The sequence below is a fragment of the Myotis daubentonii genome, chromosome X (assembly GCF_963259705.1).
Source record: "Myotis daubentonii chromosome X, mMyoDau2.1, whole genome shotgun sequence".
NCBI lineage: Eukaryota > Metazoa > Chordata > Mammalia > Chiroptera > Vespertilionidae > Myotis > Myotis daubentonii.
This window is the reverse complement of record NC_081861.1, coordinates 137,150,328-137,175,347: the sequence shown is the minus strand read 5'-3', so window position 1 is coordinate 137,175,347 and position 25,020 is coordinate 137,150,328. Positions and strand designations below refer to the sequence as shown.

Below are 25,020 nucleotides of genomic sequence, written 5' to 3'. Positions count from 1 at the left end.
AATGAATAGAGAAATAAAGAAATGCAGAAGAGACGTTCTGGCATCTTGGAGTACACCACGCAGGTTAGATGTATTGATTAATTTGAGAGCCTGATCAGGCTGTGATCGGGCTGTCTTTACCCGATATTGACCAGTTGGCTTCACTATCAATCCGATTACTGCCAGTTCTTTTAAGGAGAATCACTTGGGGAATTAAAACAAAATACTGCTGCTTGGGCTTCCATCAGATAGTGTATTTGGAGATGATGCCCTAGCATTGAGCAAAGACCCCCTCCACTTCCTCCTGCTCCTCCTGTGATACTAACGTGCAGCCAGGGTGAGAGCCACAGGAGAAGGGGGACCCCTGCTCACGTCAGCAAGTGAAGAGGAGGAAGGTAAGAATGAGCGGATACTGCCAGCGCCGAAGTGCTCTTTTGATCTGGATGTACCTTGGAAGGAAAGCCAGGAGACTGTGTCCCATTCACCTCCCTGTTGTCCAGTTGGAGGAGAGGACTCAGGTGTCCCACTACCTGGCCTGTCATCTCCTTAGTGACAGCCTGGACATTACATTCTGACTCCTGAGATACAGAGGTCCAGGGTCTCCTCTGCAGTGCAGTTATAAGAACTCATCAGTAGATGTCGCTGTTGCACCACAAATGGAAATACCAAGAAAACATTAACGCTGCATTTACTATGAATCACCACCAGATGTCACTATTGCTCCATGGAACGAAACATTCACCAAACATTTATTACGAATCACCGCTGGGTGTCACTGTTGCTCCACGGAACAAAACATTCACAAAACATTTATGGGGAATCGCCACTGGGTGTCACAGATACTCCATTCATAGAAGGAAGCTGAAACTGCCAGCACTGTGAGAAGTCAGCCAGGAAGACTGGGTGTGGGATAATGTGATTATGAATGAGTGAATGGTGGCGGGATTTGGGGTGATCGTTGGGTCTCACCCCTGGCTATCTGCAGGACCCCTCCCTCACTTTCCATTTATTTATTTTTTTTACACTCACCTTCTTTAGATCTTTGTTCAAACGTCATCTTTTGCTTGAGGTGTTCTCTGACCACCTTTTCTAAAAGTCCACTTCTCCCCCTCTGAGCTGCATCACCCCCACTTGCTGTATGTATGTATGTGTGTGTGTGTATGTGTACATATGTAACAGCCTTATTGTGGTATAATTTACATACCACACAATCTACCCAGTTAAAGTATATAATTCGGTGGTTTTTAGTGTCCTCACGGGGTTGTGCAGCCATCGCCACAATCAATTTTAGAACATTTTCATCGGCACCCAGAGACCCTCCATGTCCTTTAGCTGTCAAGCTCCAGGGCCCGCAGCCTCCTCCCGGCCTGTCTCTCTCTGCCCGCCCTGGCCGTTACATGGACATGGAATCATACAACATGTAGGGTGCTGTGATCACCTTTTACTCAGCAGGTGTTCAGGCTTTGGAATTGCTTGGAAGGATGGTGACTGTTTAACCTGGTGAGCAACTTTTGGAAAACGATTTTCCGAAGCGTTTACACCCCTGGGACCTGCTCTACAGATACAATCAGGATAACATATGTGTTATGTAGATGTCATGTCTATCACCGCATGGTATTAGAATGTGACAGGCATGCTGATGGGTAAATACCCGGGAAGTATGCTGAGCCCAAACTTAGGAAATCAGGAAAGGCTTCCTGCAGGAGGTGACGTAAGTGCCGGGATCTGGAAGATAAAGAGGAGATTGCCGGGTGGGGGAGGTGCTTCCCAAGAGGGTGCACCTTGTTTCTGGAACCCGGGAGGGCCGGGCTCTGCAAGTGTGAGGACCCAGCCCATGGCCTGTGTGTGTCCTTGGCCTGGGCTTGCCTTCCCGCGTCCCCAGTGCTCAGGGGACTGCCTCTGCGTGTGGCCCCCAGGGCGCTGGCCCTGTGCTCTGTGTCCCCACTTTGTCCCCAGGGGCGCTTCCTCTAAGAGCCTCTCGCTATCTCTTCCAGGCACCTTGGCCGGGGTCATCGACCTGGCTGTGGACTGGATGACCGACCTGAAGGAGGGCATCTGCCTGTCCGCCTTCTGGTACAGCCACGAGCAGTGCTGCTGGACCTCCTCCGAGACCACGTTTGAGGACAGGGACAAGTGCCCCCTGTGGCAGAAGTGGTCGGAGCTGCTGGTCAATCGCTCGGAGGTGGGTGTCCGGCCGGGTCCTGCCTGGGGGTGCCCGCCGCTCAGCGGGGCTGGGGGCCACCGCTGGGCGTGGTGGGACTGTCCGTGGTGTCAGCTTTGAGTGTCTGCTAATCACTCCGGGCTTCGCACCAGCACGACTTGGTTATTCTAGCTCTTGTTTCAAACGTCAGGTGAAAAACCCTCCCCCACAGTTTCATGTGCATAAGACATGTGTGTTTTAGAATGGTTTTTAAATACGTTTTTATTGGTTTTTAGGGAGGGAGGGAGGGAGGGAGAGAGAGAGAGAGAGAGAGAGAGAGAGAGAGAGAGAGAGAGAGAGAGAGAGAGAAACATTGATGTATGAGAGAAACATCCATGGGCTGCCTCCTGCATGCCCCGCACTGGGGATCGAGCCTGCAACCCGGGCATGTGCCCTGATGGGGAATCAAACCATGACCTCCTGGTGCCTGGGTCAGCATTCAATCAGTTGACACAGACCTGCCAGGCAACATGTATATATTTTTAGAAATCTTGTGCTTGGCTTTGTTTTACTTACCGAGAGTAGTTTGATGAAGAAATAACACTGATTTTGATACCTCCTAATGAAGGGACAAGATGTTATCTCTAAAAATCACACAAGTGGCCTTGGTACTCCAGCCTTTTTATGGCTTAGTAACATTCCGGCGTATGGGCAGACCGGTTTATTTAGCCCTCATCCGCTGATGAACAGGGCTTGCTTCCACTCTCGCTCTATTGTGGATGAGTTTGTTTTGGACATTTGTGTACACGTTTTTGTGTGGATAAGTTTCCACTCCTCTTGGATACATACCTAAGAGATCGCTGGGTCATATGGCAAGTCTGTGTTTAGCCATTTGAGGAGCTGCCAGACTGTTTCCCAGAGAGATCGCACCATGTCACAGCCCCGCCAGCAGCGATGGAGGGTTCCGGTTTGTCCACATCCTCACCAGCACTTGTTATGAGCTGTTTTCGATTCTAGCCGTCCTAGCAGGCATAAGGGGCATCCCACTGTGGTGCAAGTTGTCATCTTCCAATGCATTTTAAGATCGCGTCACGGAGGAGGTTTCTGTGTATTCTGTGCTGGGAACATCCAGGCAGCGGGTGGGGTGGTGCACACAGACTGGGCGCTTGCCCTCATGGCCCTAGAGGTTCAGATCTGGGTAAAAATCTTAGTTTGGGCCCTAGCTGGCTTGGCTCAGTGGATAGAGCATTGGCCTGTGGACTGAAGGGTCCCAGGATCGATTCTGGTCCAGGGCACAGGCCCGGGTTGCGGGCTCGATCCCTGGTAGGGGGCATGCAGGAGGCAGCCGATCCATGATTCTGTCTCATCATTGATGTTTCTATCTCTCTCTCCCTGTCCCTTCCTCTCTGAAATCAATAAAATACATTAAAAAAAACCCCACACAAAAACCCCTCTTAAGTCAAAGGTCCCCTTAGATACATGTGTTTTATTTTGTTTTTTTAAAATATATTTTTATTGATATCAGAGAGGAAGGGAGAGGGAGAGAGAGATAGAAACATCCATGATGAGAGAGAATCATGGATCGGCTGCCTCCTGCACACCCCACACTGGGGATGGAGCCCCCAACTGGGCATGTGCCCTGATCGGAAATCAAACCAGTGACCTTTTGGTGCATGGGACGATGCTCAACCACTGAGCCACACCGGCCGGGCTCATTCCCAGTTTCCATGGTCACTGAGCTTTCACCGGCCGCAGGTCTGTGGAAAGTGCTCGTGGAGCAGCCGGCAGTGTCTGTGGGTGGAGTAGCAGTAGCAGCAGCCGATCCAAGCAGCGCTGCCTTCTCGCTGACACAGCACCCGCTGCTGCTGTCACAGCGGAGGGTGGGACCCCGGGTCTGCCTGGCTCACCGGCTCCTTCCTGTTCTGTGTCTTGTTCAGGGTGCCAGCGCCTACATCCTGAACTACCTGCTGTATGTCCTGTGGGCCTTGCTCTTTGCGTTCTTGGCCGTCTCCCTGGTGCGCGTGTTTGCGCCCTACGCCTGTGGCTCAGGTATCCCCGAGGTGAGTAGGGGCCGGATTTCCTCTGTGCCGATCAAGAGAACAGCAGACACTTCCGGAGCACTTGGCCAAGCCCGGCTCCAAGCATTTGACATGTATTAACTCATTTAGTCCCCACATCGGTCCTCTGAGGTGGGTACTGTTACTCTTCATTTAACACATGAGGAACTGAAGCACAGAGAGGTTCAGTAACTTGTCCTAGGCCAGTGGTTGGCAAACTGCAGCTTGGCAAACCGTGGCTCGCGAGCCACATGTGGCTCTTTGGCCCCTTGAGTGTGGCTCTTCCACAAAATGCTGGCTCCTGCGCATGGGCCACGAGGTTTCAATCGCACTGTACGGGCGCGCCTGCACGTGGTATTTTGTGGAAGAGCCACACTCAAGGGGCCAAAGAACCGCATGTGGCTCGCGAGCCGCGGTTTGCTGACCACGGTCCTAGGCCACTCAGCCGGCAAGCTGGCAGTTGAACTCAGGATTTATGCTCTGCACTCAGGATTCATGCGCCATTGCTTCTCAGATGCTTGAAGTCTTGTGTTTGCAAAGCACGCATAACCCTCAAAGCCCCTGGGAGCAGCTGCATCAGCCGCACGTGTGCGTGTGGCCCTGCAGGGGGACGTGACGTGGAAGTGGACGATAGTGGAGGCTTGTTGCGCAGAAGGTTTGCTGCTGAGTAAACTCCCTTGCCACCATTTGCTCTTGTGGTGACAAGGTCATTGCAGTTTTCACAAAACTGAGTTCCACAAAAGGGCCTGCGCTGTGAGCGCGCCTGGGAGCCAGAGTTCTAGCGTGTGCAGCACTTGCATGCAGACACCAGAGGGACGCCTGAGACTAGACTTCAAACCAGCACGGCCTACTGGGCGGAATAACAATAATGGAGCCAATTCCCGGAAAGCCCGGAGAGTAAACACTTTAGCCAGGAATCCAAGCAGAGCAGTGCAGTTCTCTTTCGGGTCAGGGCTGCCCGTGCCCTGAGGCAGTGGAGATGGCGAGTTTTAAGATGTGAGCGATGATGGCGACAGACCGGCAATGCACGCTGCACCCCGCTCCCTGCTCCCTGCTCCCTGCTCCCTGCGCCCACACCCTTCTCTGCTGCCGCCAACACTGCCCGGGCCCAGGCGGTTCATGCAAAGGGCCAGAGTCAGTAAAAGGTGGTCGAGAAGAAAGCTTGACATGCCTTGTTCCAGGAATGACAAAAAAAATACCCTATGTCATGCTAACTTAAAAAATATATATATATATATATATATATATATACATATATATATATATATATATATATATATTGATTTCAGAGCAGAAGGGAGAGGGAGAGAGAGAGAAACATCCATGATGAGAGAGAACCAAGGATCGGCTGCCTCCTGCACGCCCCCTACTGGGGATAGAGCCCAAAACCAGGGCATGTGCCCTTGACTGGAATCGAACCTCGGACCCTTCAGTCCACAGACCAACACTCTATCCACTGAGCCACACCAGCTAGGGCCACGCTGACTTTTAAATCAAATATATTTTTATTGATTTCAGAGAGAAAGGGAGAGGGGATAGAAACATCCATGATGAGAGAATCATTGATCGGCTGCCTCCTGCACACCCCCTACTGGGGCTGGAGCCTGGGCATGTGCCCTTGACCAGGAATCAAACCAGGACCTCCTGGTTCATAGGTTGATGCTCAACCACTGAGCCACGCCGGCCCAGCTGGAAACCTTTTTAAATGCAAATTTAGAGAACACTTTTCTGTGTAAGAAATGCGCTTGTCTAAGCTCTCCAGAGCACATTCACATGTGAACATTTGCTCTTGGACTTGGGGATTTAGAGAACTGGGCGGGGGGGGGGGGCTCTTTCCATTCTGTTTGCTTCATTATCAGAACCGCTATTGACTATGTAAGACATGTCCCCAAGTTGGTGTTTCATTATAAAACCTGAACACTCTCTTTCACGGATCTCTTTCCTCGAAAGGGTTTAAACTTCACCCCACTGAGTCACAAACCCACTCCAGTTCATCTCGTGAAAGTGCTGCTTGATTCGGTCTCTGTTCATTCAGATGAAAGCAAGTGATTGGATTGTAGCATATACTGGGAATGGGTTCACTTTCTTTAGTCCCTAATTTGATCATGACAATTTTATAAAATCATTTTAGAGAATTACAAAATACCTATTACATTGTTCAATTCACCACATGTCACGGCTGGCGGAGGCTCAGGTCATTGAGATGTTTGTAATTTTCTAAATGGCATGATGCTCTTAAACTCTACCCTCGGGTCCAAGTCCATGTTATGTAACTGACAAAGAATTAGAGATAATTTTATTCACGGCAACACAAAAGTGCAGGATTGTGGCAGGCATAATAAAACATCCCTCAAATAAACGGATCTGAGGTGCCCAGGGCGCAGGCTCAAGTAGGCCAAGTACGACTAGTTAAAGGCCGGTTTAACCACCACTAGTTTGTCTGGCATTAGTTAGAGGGTAGTGCAAGAAATACTACCTGTTTGTGCAGCTAAAAGACCTTCCTCACGTTCCCTGGGAAGGGGTGCCTGAGTTCCTCACACACGCGTGCCTGCACACTTGCTCTTGCTCTTTCTCCATCAATAATGCTGAGATGAAAATGGTCCATTCACACCCCTTTGAAATGTCAAGGACTGGCTCACTTCATCACCCTCCCCAAATTGGGAAAGGTGACATGATGCCAAAGAGGGTTTTAAGACGATCCCTTAACTATTGGGAAATCAGGAATACCCGTACTACACTTGTCAGGAATGGAGCAGTGACTGGTTCTCTACTGGGGCTGCATTTTATTATTGTTATTTGTTAATCCTCGCCTGAGGATATTTTTCCATTGATTTTAGGGAGAGTGAAAGCGAGAGGGAGAGACAGAGAGAAGCATGGATGTGAGAGAAACACATTGACTGGTTGCCTCCTGCTCGGGCCCTGACCAGGGCCCAGGCCGGGGAGGAGCCCGCAACCCAGGTACATGCCCTTGACCGGAATGGAACCCAGGACCCTTTGGTCCACAGGCCAACACTCTATCCCAGCCGTGGGCAAACTACGGCCCGCGGGCCGGATCCGGCCCATTTGAAATGAATAAAACTAAAAAAAAAAAGACCGTACCCTTTTATGTAATGATGTTTACTTTGAATTTATATTAGTTCACACAGACACTCCATCCATGCTTTTGTTCCGGCCCTCCGGTCCAGTTTAAGAACCCATTGTGGCCCTCGAGTCAAAAAGTTTGCCCACCCCTGCTCTATCCACTGAGCCAAACCAGCTAGGGCAAGGTCTTTCAATAGTGAACAATTAACAGTTAAAATCAATAGCTACATGTCTCTTTTCAACACAACAGAGGCTTGTGAACAGGATAAAGTGCCACAAATAAACCGAAACCCTGATAATTACCTACTTGGCCCTCATTATGGTCTTAAAATTTACTATGAATTGGACTGTTTCACATTTCCATGAATGTAAGATTATGTTTTTTAACTTTTTCAACTATTTCTTTCTTTTTCTTTTTATAATGTATTTCTTATTGTTACTAGTATTACCCATATCTCCCAGTTCCCCCCCTACCCCCTCCTCCAGGCCTTCACTACCCTATTGCCTGTGTCCATGGCTGTGTCTATAAGTATATAGGCCCTTTGGCTTATCTCTTCTCATTAAAATCATATGTTAATATCAATGCTGTTCATAGGAAATTATAGCTGAATCAACCCGAAAGCGGCCTCTCCCATGTGATGTAGGGGCAGGCTCGAGCAACCCTCTCACACCTCCCCGCGCTCCGTCCTCTGTTGCAGATAAAGACCATCCTGAGTGGCTTCATCATCAGGGGCTACTTGGGCAAGTGGACCCTGCTGATCAAGACCGTGACCCTGGTGCTGGTGGTGTCCTCGGGCCTGAGCCTCGGCAAGGAAGGGCCACTGGTACACGTGGCTTGTTGCTGCGGCAACTTCTTCAGCAGCCTCTTCTCCAAGTACAGCAAGAACGAGGGCAAGAGGCGTGAGGTGAGCGGGCTCAGCTCCCCTCTGCCGGACGGGGCCCCCTCCGGTCTCCCCTGCACGTGCTTGTTTCCCCTCCTCCTCTTCCTCTTCCTCCTCCTCCTCCTCCCCACCCCCTCCATATTCTTCTGTTTTTATTGTCAGAGAGGAAGGGAAAGGGAGAGAGAGAAACATCAATGATGAGAGAGAACCATGGATCAGCTGCCTCCTGCAGGCCCCACACTGGGGATGGAGCCTGCTACCCGGGCCTGTGCCCTGACCGGGAATTGAACCGTGACCTCCTGGTTCACAGGTCGATGCTTAACCACTGAGCCACACTGGCACCCCCTGCAAACGCTTGTTTTCATGAAAGGCCTCGGGCTACACGGAACGCTTTGCCTTGCAGGTACTTTCAGCTGCGGCTGCTGCCGGGGTCTCCGTTGCGTTTGGTGCTCCGATTGGCGGTGTGCTTTTCAGCCTGGAGGAGGTGAGCCGGGCGGCCGGGCTGCGGGCTGCGGGCTGCGGGCTGCGTCAGTGGTGAGCTCAGCAGCCGGCTGCCTGAAGCCCTCTGAGGACCGCTGACACGATTCCTGCCGCTCATTAAGGAGCCACGATGGGGGCTGCTCAGTACGTTTGGAAAATGCCGATATAAATGTTCTGGAAGATTTGCAGTGTCCCCCTTCCTCATAACCAAATTAATGAAGCAGTTTTGTTTTTGGCAACGCGGCTAGGTCTGTTCCAGGGGCCGGCAAACGTCTGTAAAGGGCCAGAGAGTCACTGTTTGAGGCTTTGCGGGTCTCCCGGGCTGGGTCCCAGCCACTCAGCCCTGCGTGGCGCAGGGAAGCTGCCACAGACAATGCGCCCGTGATCGCGCGTGGCTGCATCCCGACACCACTCTCCTTAGGAGCTAAAGCTGGAGTTTTATATAATTTTCTCGTGTCACAAAAATAGAGTTCTTTTGAATATTTCGCATGTCACAAAATAGTCCTTCCTAACCATTCACTTTTTAAAAAAATATGTATTTTATTGATTTTTTACAGAGAGGAAGGGAGAGGGATAGAGAGCTAGAAACATCGATGAGAGAGAAACATCGATCAGCCGCCTCCTGCACATCTCCCACTGGGGATATGCCCGCAACCCAGGTACATGCCCTTGACCGGAATCCAACCTGGGACCTTTCAGTCCGCAGGCCGACGCTCTATCCACTGAGCCAAACCGGTTTCGGCCCATTTACTTATTAAAAAAAAATTTTTTTATTGATGTCAGAGAGGAAGGGAAAGGGGGAGAGAGATAGAAACATCAATGATGAGAGAGAATCATTTGTTGGCTGTCTCCTACATGCCCCCTACTGGGGATCGATCCCACAACCCGGGCATGTATGTGCTCTTGACCGGAATCACACCCGGGACCCTTCAGTCTGTAGGCCTGAAGCCAAACCAGCTAGGGCATTCCTAACCATTTACAAATCAAAAATTTATTCTTCACTCCTGTGCCATTCAGATACATTTGCTGGGCCAGGTTTTCCAACCCTTGATCTACTCTGTTGTCTGTAGAATCTAATTCAGAGGTTTCTTTGCTTTTTTTTTTTTGGGGGGGGTCTCCATGCCATCAACAGAATTATGATGAAATGTTCTCATTTCTCTTAAAAAATAGCTGAAAAGCACTTGACTGGGCTCCATTCTACTGTCAGACACGGTTAGAGTCCTTGACATGTGTTTGTTGGTGCCTTTGGGTCATAGCGAAACCCGGGCCACTCATGTGCGCCTCGTCCCCCAGGTCAGCTACTACTTCCCCCTGAAGACCTTGTGGCGGTCTTTCTTCGCCGCCCTGGTGGCGGCCTTCACGCTGCGCTCCATCAACCCCTTTGGCAACAGCCGCCTCGTCCTCTTTTACGTGGAGTATCACACGCCCTGGTACATGGCCGAGCTCTTCCCGTTCATCCTGCTGGGCGTCTTCGGGGGCTTGTGGGGCACCCTCTTCATCCGCTGCAACATCGCCTGGTGCCGGAGGCGCAAAACCACCCGGCTGGGCAAGTACCCGGTGCTGGAGGTCATTGTGGTGACCGCCATCACCGCCATCGTCGCCTACCCCAACCCCTACACGCGCCAGAGCACGAGCGAGCTCATTTCCGAGCTGTTCAATGACTGCGGGGCCCTCGAGTCCTCCCAGCTCTGCGACTACATCAACGACCCCAACATGACCCGGCCCGTGGATGACATTCCCGACCGGCCGGCCGGGCGCGGGGTGTACACGGCCATCTGGCAGCTGGCCCTGGCGCTGGTCTTTAAGATCGTCATCACCATCTTTACCTTCGGCATGAAGGTGAGTGACGGGGGGGGGGGGGGATGGGGGCCCCGTGGCCTTCTGGGCTGGCGCCGGCTGGCCGCCATGGAATCGTGCTGGGAGGGAGGGGTAGGCCTGTATTGAATGTTGCCTTGTGCTGGGCCCTGGACCTTCTTTGAATCAACAAGAAACGATGCTTTTGAGAAACAGCCAGCCTCTCAAATAGCTGTTATTTATTTATTTTTAAAAAAATATATTTGATTGATTTTTTACAGAGAGGAAGGGAGAGAGATAGAGAGTTAGAAACATCTATCAGCCGCCTCCTGCACATCTCTTTCTGGGGATGTGCCCGCAACCCAGGTACATGCCCTTGACCGGAATCGAACCTGGGACCTTTCAGTCCGCAGGCCGACGCTCTATCCACCGAGCCAAACCGGTTCAGGGCTCAAATAGCTTTTAATCTCACTTCACAAGTGAAGAAGCCATGGCTCAGAGTATGTCGTTCATCCAGAGACACGGAAAGCTCGGCGAACTTTCCTGAAACACACACTGTGTAACCAGCACCCACGACCGCAAGCAGAACGTTGAGAGTCCTCCCGAACACCCATTGGTTTCCATTACGATTACTTCTGTGTGCGATTTTTAAAAATATATTTTTACTGATTTCAGAGAAGAAGGGAGAGGGAGAGAGCGATAGAAACATCAATGAGGAGACAGAATCATGGATCAGCTGCCTTCTGCACGCCCCACACTGGGGATGGAGCCCACAACCCGGGCATGTGCCCTGACGTGGAGTTGAACCATGACCTCCTGGTTCATAGCTCGATGCTCAGCCACCGAGCCACGCCCACCGGGTCTGTGTGTGATTTTTATGATTTATTTTTTTAAGTTGAAGAAACCAGGTAGGGAGTTTATACTTGAGTGTGTAATGGTCAGGCACAAACCTGAATTTTTGCCCTGAGAACAAGGAGGGGTGGACTCCATTAAACAGCTGACGGTCTGCTCCATCTGCTCCCAGCAAAGGGACTGAGCTCGTGTCTGCGGAAGGCCCTGGCCACCCCCTGGTGCCTGCTGGGACAGGCGGCTTTGAAGCTCCAGGGCAGTCAGTGGCAGTGGGAGGAGGGGCAGCTCAGAAAGGAACCGTTTCCTCAGGAATGTCCCACACTTGTGCAGCCACACTCAAGGATCCGACTTAACCTGGACTCTGCTTAGAGAGCCACTTCCGTCCTGAGACTGATGACAGTCCGGGTCGGCATAGATGCGGCTCCCGCTCAGGATCCAGTCAAATGCAGTCTCCGCCGCGGAGAGCCCGGCGTGCTACCTGCTCACTAGGGCAGTGATGGCGAACCTTCTGAGCTCGGCGTGTCAGCATTTGGAAAAACCCTAACTTCACTCTGGTGCCGTGTCACATATAGACATTTTTTGATCTTTGCAACCATAGTAAAACAAAGACATATTTTTGATATTTATTTTATATATTTAAGTGCCATTTAACCAAGAAAAATCAACCAAAAAAATGAGTTCGCGTGTCACCTCTGACACGCGTGTCATAGGTTCGCCATCACTGCGCTAGAGAGATGAAATGTGTTTCACACCAAAGCAGGAGGCACGCTGTTCCCGAGGCCTTTCAGTCCCGTAGTCTCTCTCTTTTTTTTTTTAAATTTTGTTTTATTGCTTAAAATATTACAGAGAGTGTTACATATGTCTCCTTTTTTCCCCCCTTGACCTTCCCCCGGCCTCCCCTACCCCCCAGTGTCTGTGCCCATTGGCTATGCTTATCTGCATACATACAAGTCCGTCGGTTGATCTCTTCCCCCCCCTCCCCCCAACCCTCCCCGGCCTTCCCGCTGCAGTCTGACAGTCTGTTCGATGCTGCTCTGCCTGTGTCTATTTGTGATCAGTTTATAATGGTCTTTATGATCCATAAATGAGTGAGACCATGTGTAGTCTCTGTCTGTGCCGCTCTCACCGGGGTTGAGCCTGTTCCGAATGCTTTTCGGGAAATGGACATTGTCGGGAGGAGGGCGCTGCCCGCCATGAGGGCCGCGGGCTGCAGAAAGCCTTTGGAAGATGCGGGTGGCTGCACGGCTGCCCTCGGCTTCCTTCTCCCCGCGAGCCCTCGCAGGCCTTCCTTTTCCATTGTCCCGCTGCGGCTTGACATTTCATTTTAAAAGCTAATCTGAAGGACAGGCGAGGGGAGCAAGGAGGTGGTGCGTGTCTCCAGGGACAGCTGTCGCTTTGAATGCTGTTTGCAGTGGGGCTGCTCATTCTGTAACCCACCCCGGCTGCTGAAGGCCGGGACAGGAAAGTATAAAACGACATTCTCTCTGAGTCACAGTAGCCACGGGGAGCAGGCGGGTGCAGCCACTTGTCCCACCTTTTCCCTGACCTACTTTGAAGGTTGCACCTCCTTTTAAAATTTATTTATTTATGTTACTCCTCGCCCGAGGATATTTTTCCATTGAGTCTTAGGGAGAGTGGAAGAGAAGGGGAGAGACAGAGAGAAACATCGATGTGAGAGAAACACATGGATTGGTTGCCTCCTGCACGAACCCTGGTCAGGGCTCGGGCCAGGGAGGAGCCTGCAACCAAAGTACGTGCCCTTGACCGGAATGGAATCCGGGACCCTTTGGTCCGCAGGCTGACACTGTGCACTGAGCCACACCGGCCAGGGCAATGTTGCAGCTGCTTTGAAGACTGAAGCAAAATGCGAGCTTGTTGAGGGGGTCAGTGTGTACTGGGGTGGGAGGCGGGGCCTTGGGGGTTCGGACTCCTCCCCTCATGCTTTTTTCCATGTGTGCTCCCTGGAGATCCCGTCGGGCCTCTTCATCCCCAGCATGGCCGTGGGGGCCATGGCGGGCAGGATGGTGGGCATCGGCGTGGAGCAGCTGGCATACCATCACCACGACTGGATCATCTTCAGGAACTGGTGCAGGCCTGGCGCGGACTGCGTCACCCCGGGACTCTACGCCATGGTGGGAGCAGCGGCCTGCCTAGGTACAGCCAGAGGCGGGGTGAGGCGGGGTGAGGCGGGGTGGGAGGTGCAAGGAAAGGAAGACAGACTGAGCACAAGGGCCGATCTGGGTTAGAGGACTGGCCAGAGGAAGCCATGAGCACTTGCGCTCTCAGGATCGGAGAGGGTGTGCTGCTGTGACAAGTAACCCCTAAATCCCACGGGCTTAACACACCGAGGCTTAGATCTGGTCCGTGATGGCGGTTGATCCTCATAATTCGTGGATTCCATAATTGGGCATTTGTGTACTTGCTAAAATGTGTTTGTCACCCCCAAATCAGTACCTGTAGGGCTTTTGCAGTCCCTCTCGGACACTCATAGGTGGAACACTGGAGTGATCTGACACGTGTATGTTCCCCGCTGAACTGACCAAGGTGAAGGTCTGCCTTCTTGGTTCAGCTCTCACACAGGACACAGATGTCCTTGTGGTCTATCGAGTGCCATGGGATTTGCATTTTTTGTGCTTTTTGTTAATGATTTTGCGGTTTAAAATGACCCTCAGGCATAGCGCTGAGGTGCTGCCTGGCACTCCTCATGCGAGGAGCCTGGGATGTGCCTCAGGGAGAAAACACACGTTCAGAAGCTCCCTTCAGGCTGAGTTCAACGTGACTGAGTCAGCTGCATCTATTAAATAAGGTGTCTTTAGCCAGAAACACACACAAATGGATTTTGACAAAAATGTTGTGACCACAGGCTCACAGAAACCTAACCTAGGTCTCCCCTAGGGCAGTGATTAAGAATTTGCTAATTCAGCGTTTGTGGATCATAACTACTGTGAATAATGAGAATCAACGTGTGTGTGTGTGTGTGTTTGTGTGTGTGTGTTTGTGTGTGTGTGTGTTTGTGTGTGTATTTGTGTGTGTGTGTGTGTGTGTGTGTGTGTGTGTGTGTGTGTGTGTAGTTAGCGGAAGGTTCTCTCCACTCGGTCATTCAGGGATCCAGGCTGATGGAGCCTCTACCATCTCGCAGCTGTGCCATGCAGGATAGTGGACAAGAGAGGAGACATGTCTGGCTGTCACACCTGGGGGTGGCGGTGCTAGTAGCACCTACTGGGTGGGGCCGTGGACGCTGCTAAACATCCTACAGTGCGCAGGACAGCCCCAGCAAAGAATTACCAGTCCCACGTGTTCCCAGTGCTGAGATCAAGGAACCTCAGCTCAAGTTCATTGGAAGATTAGAAGTTGGTATGGTTTCTCCTGCTGAATGCCAAGGGACACGGGCGGGTCCTCTCCTGTCTCTAGCCCCCAAGAGTCTCTGCAGTTTTCCAGCTTTTGGGGTTCTGGAAGGGAGCCCCGCTTGCTGAGTGAGAAACCAGAGCCCGCATAGGATCCACTCACCAGAAAGCAAGGCGTGTGGTCCTAGACCAGTGGTCGGCAAACTGCGGCTCGCGAGCCACATGTGGCTCTTAGGCCCCTTGAGTGTGGCTCTTCCACAAAATACCAGTTCTTTCACAAAATACGGACTTCTGCGCATGGGCCACGAAGTTTCAATCGCACTGTACGCGTGCGCCCGCGCATGGTATTTTGTGGAAGAGCCACACTCCAGGGGCCAAAGAGCCGCATGTGGCTCGCAAGCCACAGTTTGCCGACCACTGTTAGGTGAATCGACATCTGAGTTGTCCCTCAGTGTAGAAGAGCCCCCAGTCGGATGGGGCTCATGGCTCCCTGATGTAGGTGACAGAGGTCTGAGCACGGGCAGTGTGTAGAACTGTCTCCTTAGAAACTTGAGTTTCCAGCCAGCTTGTCAGTTTCCACAACCCATGCCCTGCGGAGGGTCTGGGTTGAGCTGGGAACCCCCCTCCTCTCTCGCCTCGCAGGTGGCGTGACCAGGATGACGGTGTCATTGGTGGTCATCATGTTTGAATTAACGGGGGGTCTGGAGTACATTGTCCCCTTGATGGCGGCAGCCGTGACCAGCAAGTGGGTGGCTGACGCCTTTGGGAAGGAAGGCATCTATGAGGCCCACATCCACCTCAACGGGTACCCTTTCCTGGACGTGAAGGATGAGTTCACGCACCGCACGCTGGCCACCGACGTCATGCGGCCGCGGCGCGGGGAGCCGCCGCTGTCTGTGCTCACCCAGGACAGCATGACCGTGGAGGACGTGGAGACGCTCATCAAAGAGACCGACTACAACGGCTTCCCCGTGGTGGTGTCCCGGGACTCCGAGCGCCTCATTGGATTCGCCCAGAGGAGGGAACTGATTCTCGCCATCAGTGAGTAGAGAAGGGGGAGCTGGTGGGCTGCTAAGGTGAATGGCAGCCTTCTAACCCCCCCCGCCCCCCGCCTTCTCCAAGGGGTGGAGAGAGCCTACACAGTCAGAAGGCTTTAAGCCCGGGGATCACACACTTTTTAAAAAAATATGTTTTTATTGATGTCAGAGAGGAAGGGAGAGGGAGAGAGAGAGAGAGAGAGAGAGAGAGAAACATCAATGATGAGAGAGAATCATGGATCAGCTGCCTCCTGTATGCCCCACACTGGGGATGGAGCCCGCAACCCAGGCATGTGCCCTTGACTGGAATTGAACCCAGGACCCTTCAGTTCGCAGGTCGACACTCTTGTCACTGAGCGAAACCAGCTAGGGCTTTTTTTTTTTTTTTTAATAGAGAGGAAGGGAGAGGGAGAGAGAGAATCATTGATTGGCTGCCTCCTGCACACCCCCCACTGGGGATGGAGCCCGCAATCCGGGCATGTGCCCTGACTGGAATGGATTCGAGATCTCCTGGCTCATAGGTTGATGCTCAACCATTGAGCCATGCAGGCCGGGCAGATCCCACACTTGAACGTATACTTGTGTCCCTCGGGGATCTGGTTGAAGTTCAGATTTGGATTCCGCTGGTCTGGGGTGCGGCCCGAGGCGCTGCGTTTCTCCCAAGCTCCTCATTAATGCTCTGCGGCTGGTCCCACGTCGCACTGTGAGGGGCAGGGCCTCAGGAGGCCGGTCTTGGCTGGAAGGTGAGCGCCACCTTTGCCAGCAGCTCCCTGGGCTCCAGCCTTTCAGAGAACGCAAAGCCGAGACGGAGGGGGTGGGAGAGCCTGAGCCTGGGCCGGCCCTGGCTGAGCTGCTCTCGGAGACAGACTCAGGCAGGCCAACTACTGAGCCGGGGAGTTCTTTGCCGCTCGGCTCCACCCCAGCCTTTCGCTTCCCACGTGACATGACGTCACATCAGTTCTGTGCGATGCTTTTCCTACTCGTGTGCGAACCGAAATCAGCTGGGCTGAGGGCCAGGCTGTTGAGTTGGGGGAGGGGAGGGGATGATGCCCAGGTGAGGTGTCCCGCAGATAAGCGGCTCCAAAAAGCAAGCCTGTGGGCCCAGCAGCCTAGCCGAGGAGGATTCCAAAGAGCTAAGCCTGGGGGGAGCTCCCTGGGGAGGGGGGAGAGGGGGTGGGGGAGTCCCAGCGGACCTCCCCATGCAGCAGGGCAGGGAGCAGTGAGCGCATCGGTGGTGCCCAGCAGACACGCATGCCATTCCGCTACATGCCTGCCCGTGACCTGCACACCCTCCCAGCGCCTCACCGCAGGCGGGGCCCATGATGGGGCTCAGGTTGGCATGGATGACTTTACTAACCACCCCAGCTACCAGAGTATTTATGAAGTTTGCCAGGGGGACTCGCCTGGGTCTGGTGGCAGAACGCCCTGATGCCAGCGCGCCTTCACCTGACAAGCCTTTGCCTCGCCCTGCCCTTGGTTAACCATCTCTCAGCTCGCCCTTTGAAGTCCCAGATCTCTTCACGTGTTAAATAGCTTTGAAAACATCTTTAAAGTATCTTCATCAAAGGCTTTATAAAAATAGCCTTGGATAAGCTAGATCCTCTAATGTTTGTTGCTCAAACAGGATTACCTCCCAAAGCAACAGCTGACTTTATAGTTTGGACATGGTAGCGTGTTTGTGCTGAGTGTCAGTGATACTTCTCTTTCTTGTAGGGCAGTGATGGCGAACCTTTTGAGCTCGGCGTGTCAGCATTTTGAAAAACCCTAACTTAACTCTGGTGCCGTGTCACATATAGACATTTTTTGATATTTGCAACCACAGTAAAACAAAGACTTATATTTTTGATATTTATTTTATATATTTAAATGCCATTTAACCAAGAAAAATCAACCAAAAAAAATGAGTTCACGTGTCACCTCTGCCACGCGTGTCATAGGTTCGCCATCACTGTTGTAGGTCCTGTCACTTAGCCTTTAGACATCAGTACTGCCTTAGAGAAAATGGGGTTGTTTAGAAAAGCTGTGTAAGCCCAGGCCTGTTTGGTTCAGTGGTTAGTGTGTCAGCCCGCAGACCGAAGGGTCGCTCGTTCGATACCTTGTCCTGCTAGGAGGCAAGAGGCTGCAGATGTTTAGAGAATGCAGCCTGTACCTCAGCTGCAGGTTCGGTTCCCCGGCCTGGGTCAGGGAGCTTGTGGGAGACAACCAGTTGATGTCTCTCTCTCTCTCTCTCTCTCTCTCTCTCTCTCTCTCTCTCCCCCCGCTCCCTCTCCCTCCCTCTCCATCTCTCTCCACTCTTCCTCTAAAGATCAATGGAAAAAGTATCCTTGGGTGAGGATTACAAAAACCAACCAACCACGCTGTATAAGTAGGGCTGGGTTTGTTTTAAAATAAGGTGACCAGCAGCCTTTAAGCAAAGGTTGAAATGAAAATCTGAAGTGATACATGTCACAGGATCCATCACCTGTTGTGCAGCTTGGGCACACCCGCCAGGAGATGGTTTACTAGCCCTGCTGCCCCCAGTGCCATAATCAGGTGGGAAGCAGCAGTTGTCCCCAGCGCTGGAGCCCGCTGCCCGCGCCCCGGGAAGCTGTGTTTGCAATGTCTGAAGGGGCACCACGCCGTGGAAATAACACCTCTGTGCTTTCAACCAGCGGGCCCGGCAGAGAAGCTGTTATTTGCATGGTGTGTGGAAAGGCGAGGGGTGGCTTCGCTCTGAGCAACCAGAAGAGCTGTTTTCCTGGCCCTGGGAACAGAAGGCTCCCTGGATTGCGGTGGAGACACTCGCGAGCTGCATTTGCCGGATGAATGTGCCCTTTCGTGACGATGGAAATAGGACGCCAGCATTTAGCTGGCACTGACTGCATGCCGAGTCCTCTCCCAGGGGAATGAGGAGCAACGATTATAAATAGATCCAAGGTAGTTTGGCTGAGGAAAGCATGGTGAATAGCGGTCATGTTAAAGATGGTAGCAGCCGCTCCCGGGACATGGAAGTGTGTTGTGATTTTCCGTCTCTCTCTGGACCGCAAGCCACGGCTGCCTCTTGGTTAGAGACCGAGTCCTTGCACCGCCTGGGAGGTGCGGCCTTCACCACACACAGCACGTGGGGCGTAGGCGGCCCCTGCTCAGATTCTGGTTCAGAGGACTGTGCCTCTTGGCGCTATTTGCAAACGCGAGGCTTTTCTGTGCTCGGCAGGGCTTTAGGCTCTTCCAGACTGGGGCTCTGCACTTAAGCAAGGACGGCTGAGAGAGGCCTCAGTGAAGCCGCAGCGATGATGAAAGGGATGGAAAGTTCCAGTTATGGGCGGGAGTTAAGGGAACTCGGATTTTTTTTGGTCTGGTGGATGATTTAATGATGATTCTCCAGGATGTGGAAGATGCTTACTTGCAGAAAGGGACTGACATCCAGGGCCTAAGAAGAAGATAAGTGTTAGCCGGCCGGCGTGGCTCAGTGGTTGAGTGTTGACCTATGAACCAGAAGGTCACGGTTGATTCCAGGTCAGGGCACTTGCCCGGGTTGTGGGCTTGATCCCCAGTGTGGGGCGTGCAGGAGGCAGCTGATCAATGATTCTCCCTCATTGATGTTTCTCTCTCTCTCTCTCTCTCTCTCTCTCTCTCTCTCTCCCTTCCTCTCTGGAATCAATAAAAACATATTTTTAAAAAAGAAGATAAGTGTCAGATCTGTTGGACAGGCTGTTTAGGGATAAAGAGGTTTCCTCCTGGAAGAACAGCAGTGCCATCTGCTTCTGCTGGAGACTTCTCCATGCCTTAGTAAACCATGGCACCCTAAAATAATCTGCTTTTCCTTCTAAATAGTGTTTACTTTGTTATAGCATCTTGTACTGATCACCACTACAGTTGCTCCCAATTTTACACCTTAACCTTCTTGTAAATTACCTCTGTTTTTATGGAAGCTTTAAGAATTTTTTTTTTTTATTGATTTCAGAGAGGAAGGGAGAGGGAGAGAGAGAAACATCAATGATGAGATTCATGGATTGGCTGCCTCCTGCATGCCCCACACTGGGGATCGAGCCTGCAACCCAGGCATGTGCCCTGACCGGGCATGGAACCTTGACCTCTTGGTTCATAGGTCAACTGAGCCACACCAGCCGGGTCATGTGATCAGTTCTTGATTGAGGTGTGTGGCTTGATCCATTCCCAATGTTCAAATTGGTTATTGAAAGAGATGGGATTCCTGTTGTGTGGACTTCTAGAAAATCAACTGGTGTATGAACTTGAGCAAATAAGTATGTGTTGACTGTCGCCTCGACCTTAGAGCTTCAGGACAGAACCGCCTTGACTTAGGGGAGAAGTGCGCAGCGCGCGTCGCATAGCCTCTCCATTTGAAAACACGTTGTGCCTCATTGTCACCTGCATCTGTGGTGGAATCATCTCCCATTCGATGCAACTAGATTGAGCCTGAGCCAAATAATGGGCAGGCATCTGCCCAGCGGACCCCGTGTTCCTCTTTTAAAGAGACCCCTTTTCAACCAGCCTGACCGTGGCGCTCCCCGCTTCCCATTAGAGCAGTGGTTCTCAACCCTCCTCATGCCACGACCCTTTCATACAGCTCCTCATGTTGTGGTGACCCCCAATTTCATGGTTACAGATTGAACATAATGAAAGCATAGCGATTCATCACCAAAACAATATGTAATTATAGATGTGTTTTCCGATGGTCTTAGGGGACCCCTGTGAAAGGGTCGTTCAACCCCCAAAGGGGTTGCGACCCACAGGTTGAGAACCGCTGCTTTAGCGCGCTGTACTGCAGCCAACGGCCTCAGCAGGCAGTTGGAGTTTTATTTCTCACAGAACGATACAGGTGAATTGTAGTCTTTGAGAAAGGAGACCTGTATTATAGAGGAGACTGGGATTCATTTGAAGGCAAGTCCGCCGTACATTTTCCCTAACCTCTACCCATGAACCAAAAGAAAGATGAAAATCCCGACAGAAGGAAAGCGGCCTTGGAGAAATAGCTGGAGACCGATGGGTTTGTTTCACACGCGACTTAAAATAGCCCGGGTTTCTCGGCGGCATGAAGCTGTGTTCTAATGAGTTCCCATCCCCCTGCCTCAGCCCTGTCACACGGCCTTGCCTATAGATAGAAATAGGCTAATTGTTACCATAAGAGTTTTACTATCTTTCGTTGCGATACCCTCAGAGGGGCCCATTTTTAAGAGAGGAGATCCAAGGGGTAGGCGATGCGGCTTTTCCCAGGGTATTTCCTTGGTCCCAAGGGTCATATTTGGGATTTGAGCTAAATGTCTGGGCTGTGAGCCTGGGCTGGTCCCATTAAATTCCTGCTCCTTTCAGGACTCAGTGTCATTTGGGCCAACTGTACGTCTGTAAAAAACCTATGGGGCAGCTAAGTGTGGTTTCTTTTTCCTTTTCAAAAATATACTTGTATCGATTTCAGAGAGCAAGGGAGAGGGAGAGAGAGATAGGAACATCATTGATGAGACAGAATCATGGATCAGTTGCCTCCTGTACGCCCCCTACTGGGGATGGAGCCTGCTACCCGGGCCTGTGCCCTGACAGGGAATCGAACCATGACCTCCTGGTTCATAGGTCGATGCTCAACCACTGAGCCACACCGGCCAGGCAGGTGTGGTGCTTTGTTATGTCCAACTTCACCCATGATGAGGTGAAGAAGTGTTAGGAAGACGAGGGTGGAGGGTGGAGGGCGGAGGGCGGAGGGCGGAGGGCGAAGGGCCTTCTGGGTGCCTGGCGTCCAGGGGAAGCCATGCATCTCCACAAAGGAGCATCCTGCTCAGGCCTGTCTTTCAAGACCTTGGCAGTGAACAGGCGGGTCACAGCAGGGGGACCCTTGCCCAGCAGGCGCCGATTTCACAGATGTTTGGCTGAAGCCCCCCATTAAGAATGTGGAGTTGCTGCCCTAGCCGGTGTGGCTCAGTGGATAGAGCGTAGGTCTGCGGACTGAAGGGTCCCGGGTTCGATTCCAGTCAAGGGCACATGCCTGGGTTGTGCTCTCAATCCCCAGGAGGGGGTGTGCAGGAGGCAGCCGATCCATGATTCTCTCTCATCATGGATGTTTCTATCTCTCTTTCCCTCTCCCTTCTCCCTTCCTCTCTGACATCAATAAAAATCTATTAAAAAAATAAAAGAATGTGGAGGTGGCCCTCGGAGCCCCTTCTCTGCGGGATTCTAGGAGGTGGGAGGAGGGAAGATGTGTACCTGCAGGTCAGCGGGAGGGGGGGGGGAGTTGCTAAGCGAGGGACTGGGTGTGACTTCCGCTCCCGCTGCCCATTCCAGAGAACGCCAGGCAGAGGCAGGAGGGCATCGTGAGCAACTCCATCATGTACTTCACGGAGGACCCCCCCGAGCTGCCGGCCAACAGCCCGCAGCCCCTGAAGCTGCGCCGGGTCCTGAACCTCAGCCCGTTCACGGTCACGGACCACACCCCCATGGAGACGGTGGTGGACATCTTCCGGAAGCTGGGGCTCCGCCAGTGCCTGGTGACGCGGAGCGGGTGAGTGGCCGGGCTGGTACGGGGGAGGGGAGGGGGGTTGGGGGGAGGAGGGGGGCTGCGGGGGGGGATGTGTGCGGCCACGGCGGTGCCCAGACTGGGGAGAGCAGGTGAATGTTCCCAGTAGGGGGCGTGCAGGAGGCAGCCGATCCATGATTCTCTCTCAGTCCTCAGGGGGCTCAAGGGGCAGCATGTGGTAGAGCAGTGGTTCTCAACCTGGGCTGCACATCAGAATCACCTGGGAATCTGTTTAAAATCCTGATTCCTGGGCCTCATCCCCCAGAAATTCTGTTTCTTTGTGACTCATGTTGTGGCCCCGCCCCATCACAGAGAAACAGAATTTCCGGGGGATGAGGCCCAGGAATCAGGATTTTGAAAAGATTCCCAGGTGATGCTCATGTGCAGCCGAGGTTGGGAACCACTGTGGCAGAGGGTGGCGGAAGTCCTGGCGAGAATGTTGAGCAGCTGATGGCAGCTGTGGGAACCTGGCGCCGGGGCTAGTGCGCAGGGAACATGGGAGAAGCTTCCAGGCGGGGCTGCTGTCCGGCCTGAGGCTGCAGGCTCAGCCACAAAGGGGAGGAGCCAAAGAAGGGGGCTTGGGGCTCCTTTTCTTTTTTTAAAATATGTTTTTAGCCCTGGCTGGTGTGGCTCAGTGGATAGAGCGTCAGCCTGTGGACTGAAGGGTTCCAGGTTCAATTCTGGTCAAGGGCACATGCCTGGGTTGCGGGCTGGACCCCCAGCAGGGGGCGCGCAGGAGGCAGCCGATCAATGATTCTCTCTCCTCATTGATGTTTCTCTCTCTCTCTCTCTCTCCCTCTCTTTTCTTCTCTGAAATCAATAAAATATATTTAAAATAAAATGTTTTTATTGGTTTTAGAGAGAGGAAGCAACACAGGGAGAGAGAGAAACATCGATGAAGAGAGAGAATCATGGATGGGCCGCCTCCTGCACGTCCCACACTGGGGATCGAGCCCGCAACCCAGGCATGTGCCCTGACCAGGAATCGAACCCTGGTTCATAGGTCAATGCTCAGCCACTGAGCCACACTGGCCGGGTGGGGTTGCTTTTCTACCACCCTGTTGCCACTTGGCTCAGGGAGAAGGCGCAGCCTGGCCCGCGGTAATGTGACTTACACATTCCTCAATCATGGTGCTGATCATATGCCGAAGTGAGCAACGAAAACCTCGGGGCTCGTGGGAAAGACAGGGTTAGGGGCACAGCACCGAAAGCTTCGTCAGTGACACGTTAAGAAAAAGAGATGGGAGGTAATGAAGACAGTAGTACCATTTCAGACACAGTAAGTGGTTAAGAAATATGTCAGTATGACAAGACATATGTCACTTGGCCTTGAGGTTGCCCGAGGTTGGCTCGTGGACGTGGGTGTCTTGAAGGCCACGGCTCGTGGGCATTTGGGTGCCCCGGGCCCCGCCGGTGCTGCGTGCGGCTCTCACCTGCACTCTCGTGGATGGAATCCCCAGAGGCAGAGGTGAAGTTCGCATTAAGCTCAGCCTGTTCCCTCATTTGTCAGCGTGTTCCCGCCAGTTCACGCTTTCAGCACCAGCGTTAGCGGAGAGCTGCGGCGTGGCGGCCGTGGCATGGTCTCTGCCAGCAAATTCCTCCGCTGTGTGTTATGCCAGCCGGGCAGGCGGCGCTGCGGGGATCCGAGTACCATGATGGTGTGGGAGGTGCCGTGCCCTGAGGGCCAATATTTGGGCTCAGAGGCGCACCCCAAATTCCACGGCCTCAGAAGCTTGGCAGGAGGAGGAGGTCGGTTCAGTCAGGGTTGCCTGGAACCTAGGGTCGTCTGCCCAGCTCATTCCTTTATGGGCAGCGGTGGGGAACGTCCGGCCCTCGGGCCGTATGAGGCCCGAGAAACCATGGGGCCTGGCCCTCCAAGGCATTAGGGGTGAGCTCATTCAATGTCTGACCAGATAGAGCAGGCTCATGTTTAAGGTGATGATTCTGTAGGGCCCGAGAATGATGATACAAATCTCCCCGTGGCCCTTGGCAGGAAAAGGTTCCCCACCCCTGCCTTATGGGCTGGGGCCGGGGCGGGGGGTGGGGGTGGGGGATGGGTTGTGGAGACGTTGGTCCCCTGAGTATAGCTCAGGCCCCTGTAGGCTCCAGAGGCTGCGCTCTCTATCGTAGTTCACATTTCCCGGGCCACACTGTGGAAGTTGAATTCAGCACTTCTCACCCCTGGTGGTGCTGCCCCCCAGAGAGATGGGGTGTCACAGCGGGGAGGAGGGCGTGCTGCTGGCATCTGCTGGCATCTACAGTGCACAGGGCAGTCCACACATCAGCAAAGAGTCATCGGCCCGAGATATCACCAGTGTTCCAACTGGGTGACCCCGCCCTGGATGCCAGAGAACAGCCGAGTGAGCGGGCCTTGCCCAGGCGGCTTTCTCCCCACTCTCCTGCCCAGAGCGGCCGGGCTCCGAGGGGCTGCATTTGCTCCCTGACCCGGAGAGCTCCTAGCGACAGGACAGCATCCCTCCACCCCCCACCCCACCCCGGCTCTGACACAGCTACGGGGCATCTTGCATGTGGGAGGGGCGATCAATATGGAACAAATGAACAACTGTTTGAGGCTGGAGATTCTTTTAGCTGTGACTTTTTAAAAATATTTGTATTGATTTCAGAGAGGAAGGGAGAGGGAGAGAGATAGAAACATCAATGATGAGAATCATTGGTCAGATGCCTCCTGCACGCCCCCTACTGGGGATCAAGTTTGCAACTCAGGCATGTGCCCTTGACCAAAATCAAACCTGGGACCCTTCAGTCCACAGGCCGAGGCTCTACCCACTGAGCCAAACCGGCTAGGGCTTAGCTGTGACTTTTTAAGGAACTCAGTGGTCCTCAAACCTGAGTGTGCATCTGAATCTCTGAGGATT

The 25,020-nt window shown here is 52.8% G+C and overlaps 1 protein-coding gene and 1 long non-coding RNA gene across 4 annotated transcripts in view; both read left to right on the top strand.

The window, feature by feature from the left end:
- LOC132224201 (uncharacterized) overlaps window positions 1–25,020 on the top strand; it is a 232,173-nt gene that overhangs the window by 198,171 nt on the left and 8,982 nt on the right. The gene's annotated exons all lie outside the window — the stretch shown is intronic.
- The window catches only part of CLCN4 (chloride voltage-gated channel 4), a 53,282-nt gene that overhangs the window by 22,594 nt on the left and 5,668 nt on the right, over window positions 1–25,020 (top strand). For all 3 annotated transcript variants that reach the window (XM_059679303.1, XM_059679305.1, XM_059679304.1), the window contains exons 4-11: window positions 1,974–2,161; window positions 4,057–4,179; window positions 7,956–8,162; window positions 8,542–8,622; window positions 9,912–10,457; window positions 13,229–13,415; window positions 15,248–15,646; window positions 21,913–22,129. In XM_059679303.1, the coding sequence (XP_059535286.1) occupies window positions 1,974–2,161; window positions 4,057–4,179; window positions 7,956–8,162; window positions 8,542–8,622; window positions 9,912–10,457; window positions 13,229–13,415; window positions 15,248–15,646; window positions 21,913–22,129 (1,948 nt within the window). The remainder of the gene's footprint in view (window positions 1–1,973; window positions 2,162–4,056; window positions 4,180–7,955; window positions 8,163–8,541; window positions 8,623–9,911; window positions 10,458–13,228; window positions 13,416–15,247; window positions 15,647–21,912; window positions 22,130–25,020) is intronic.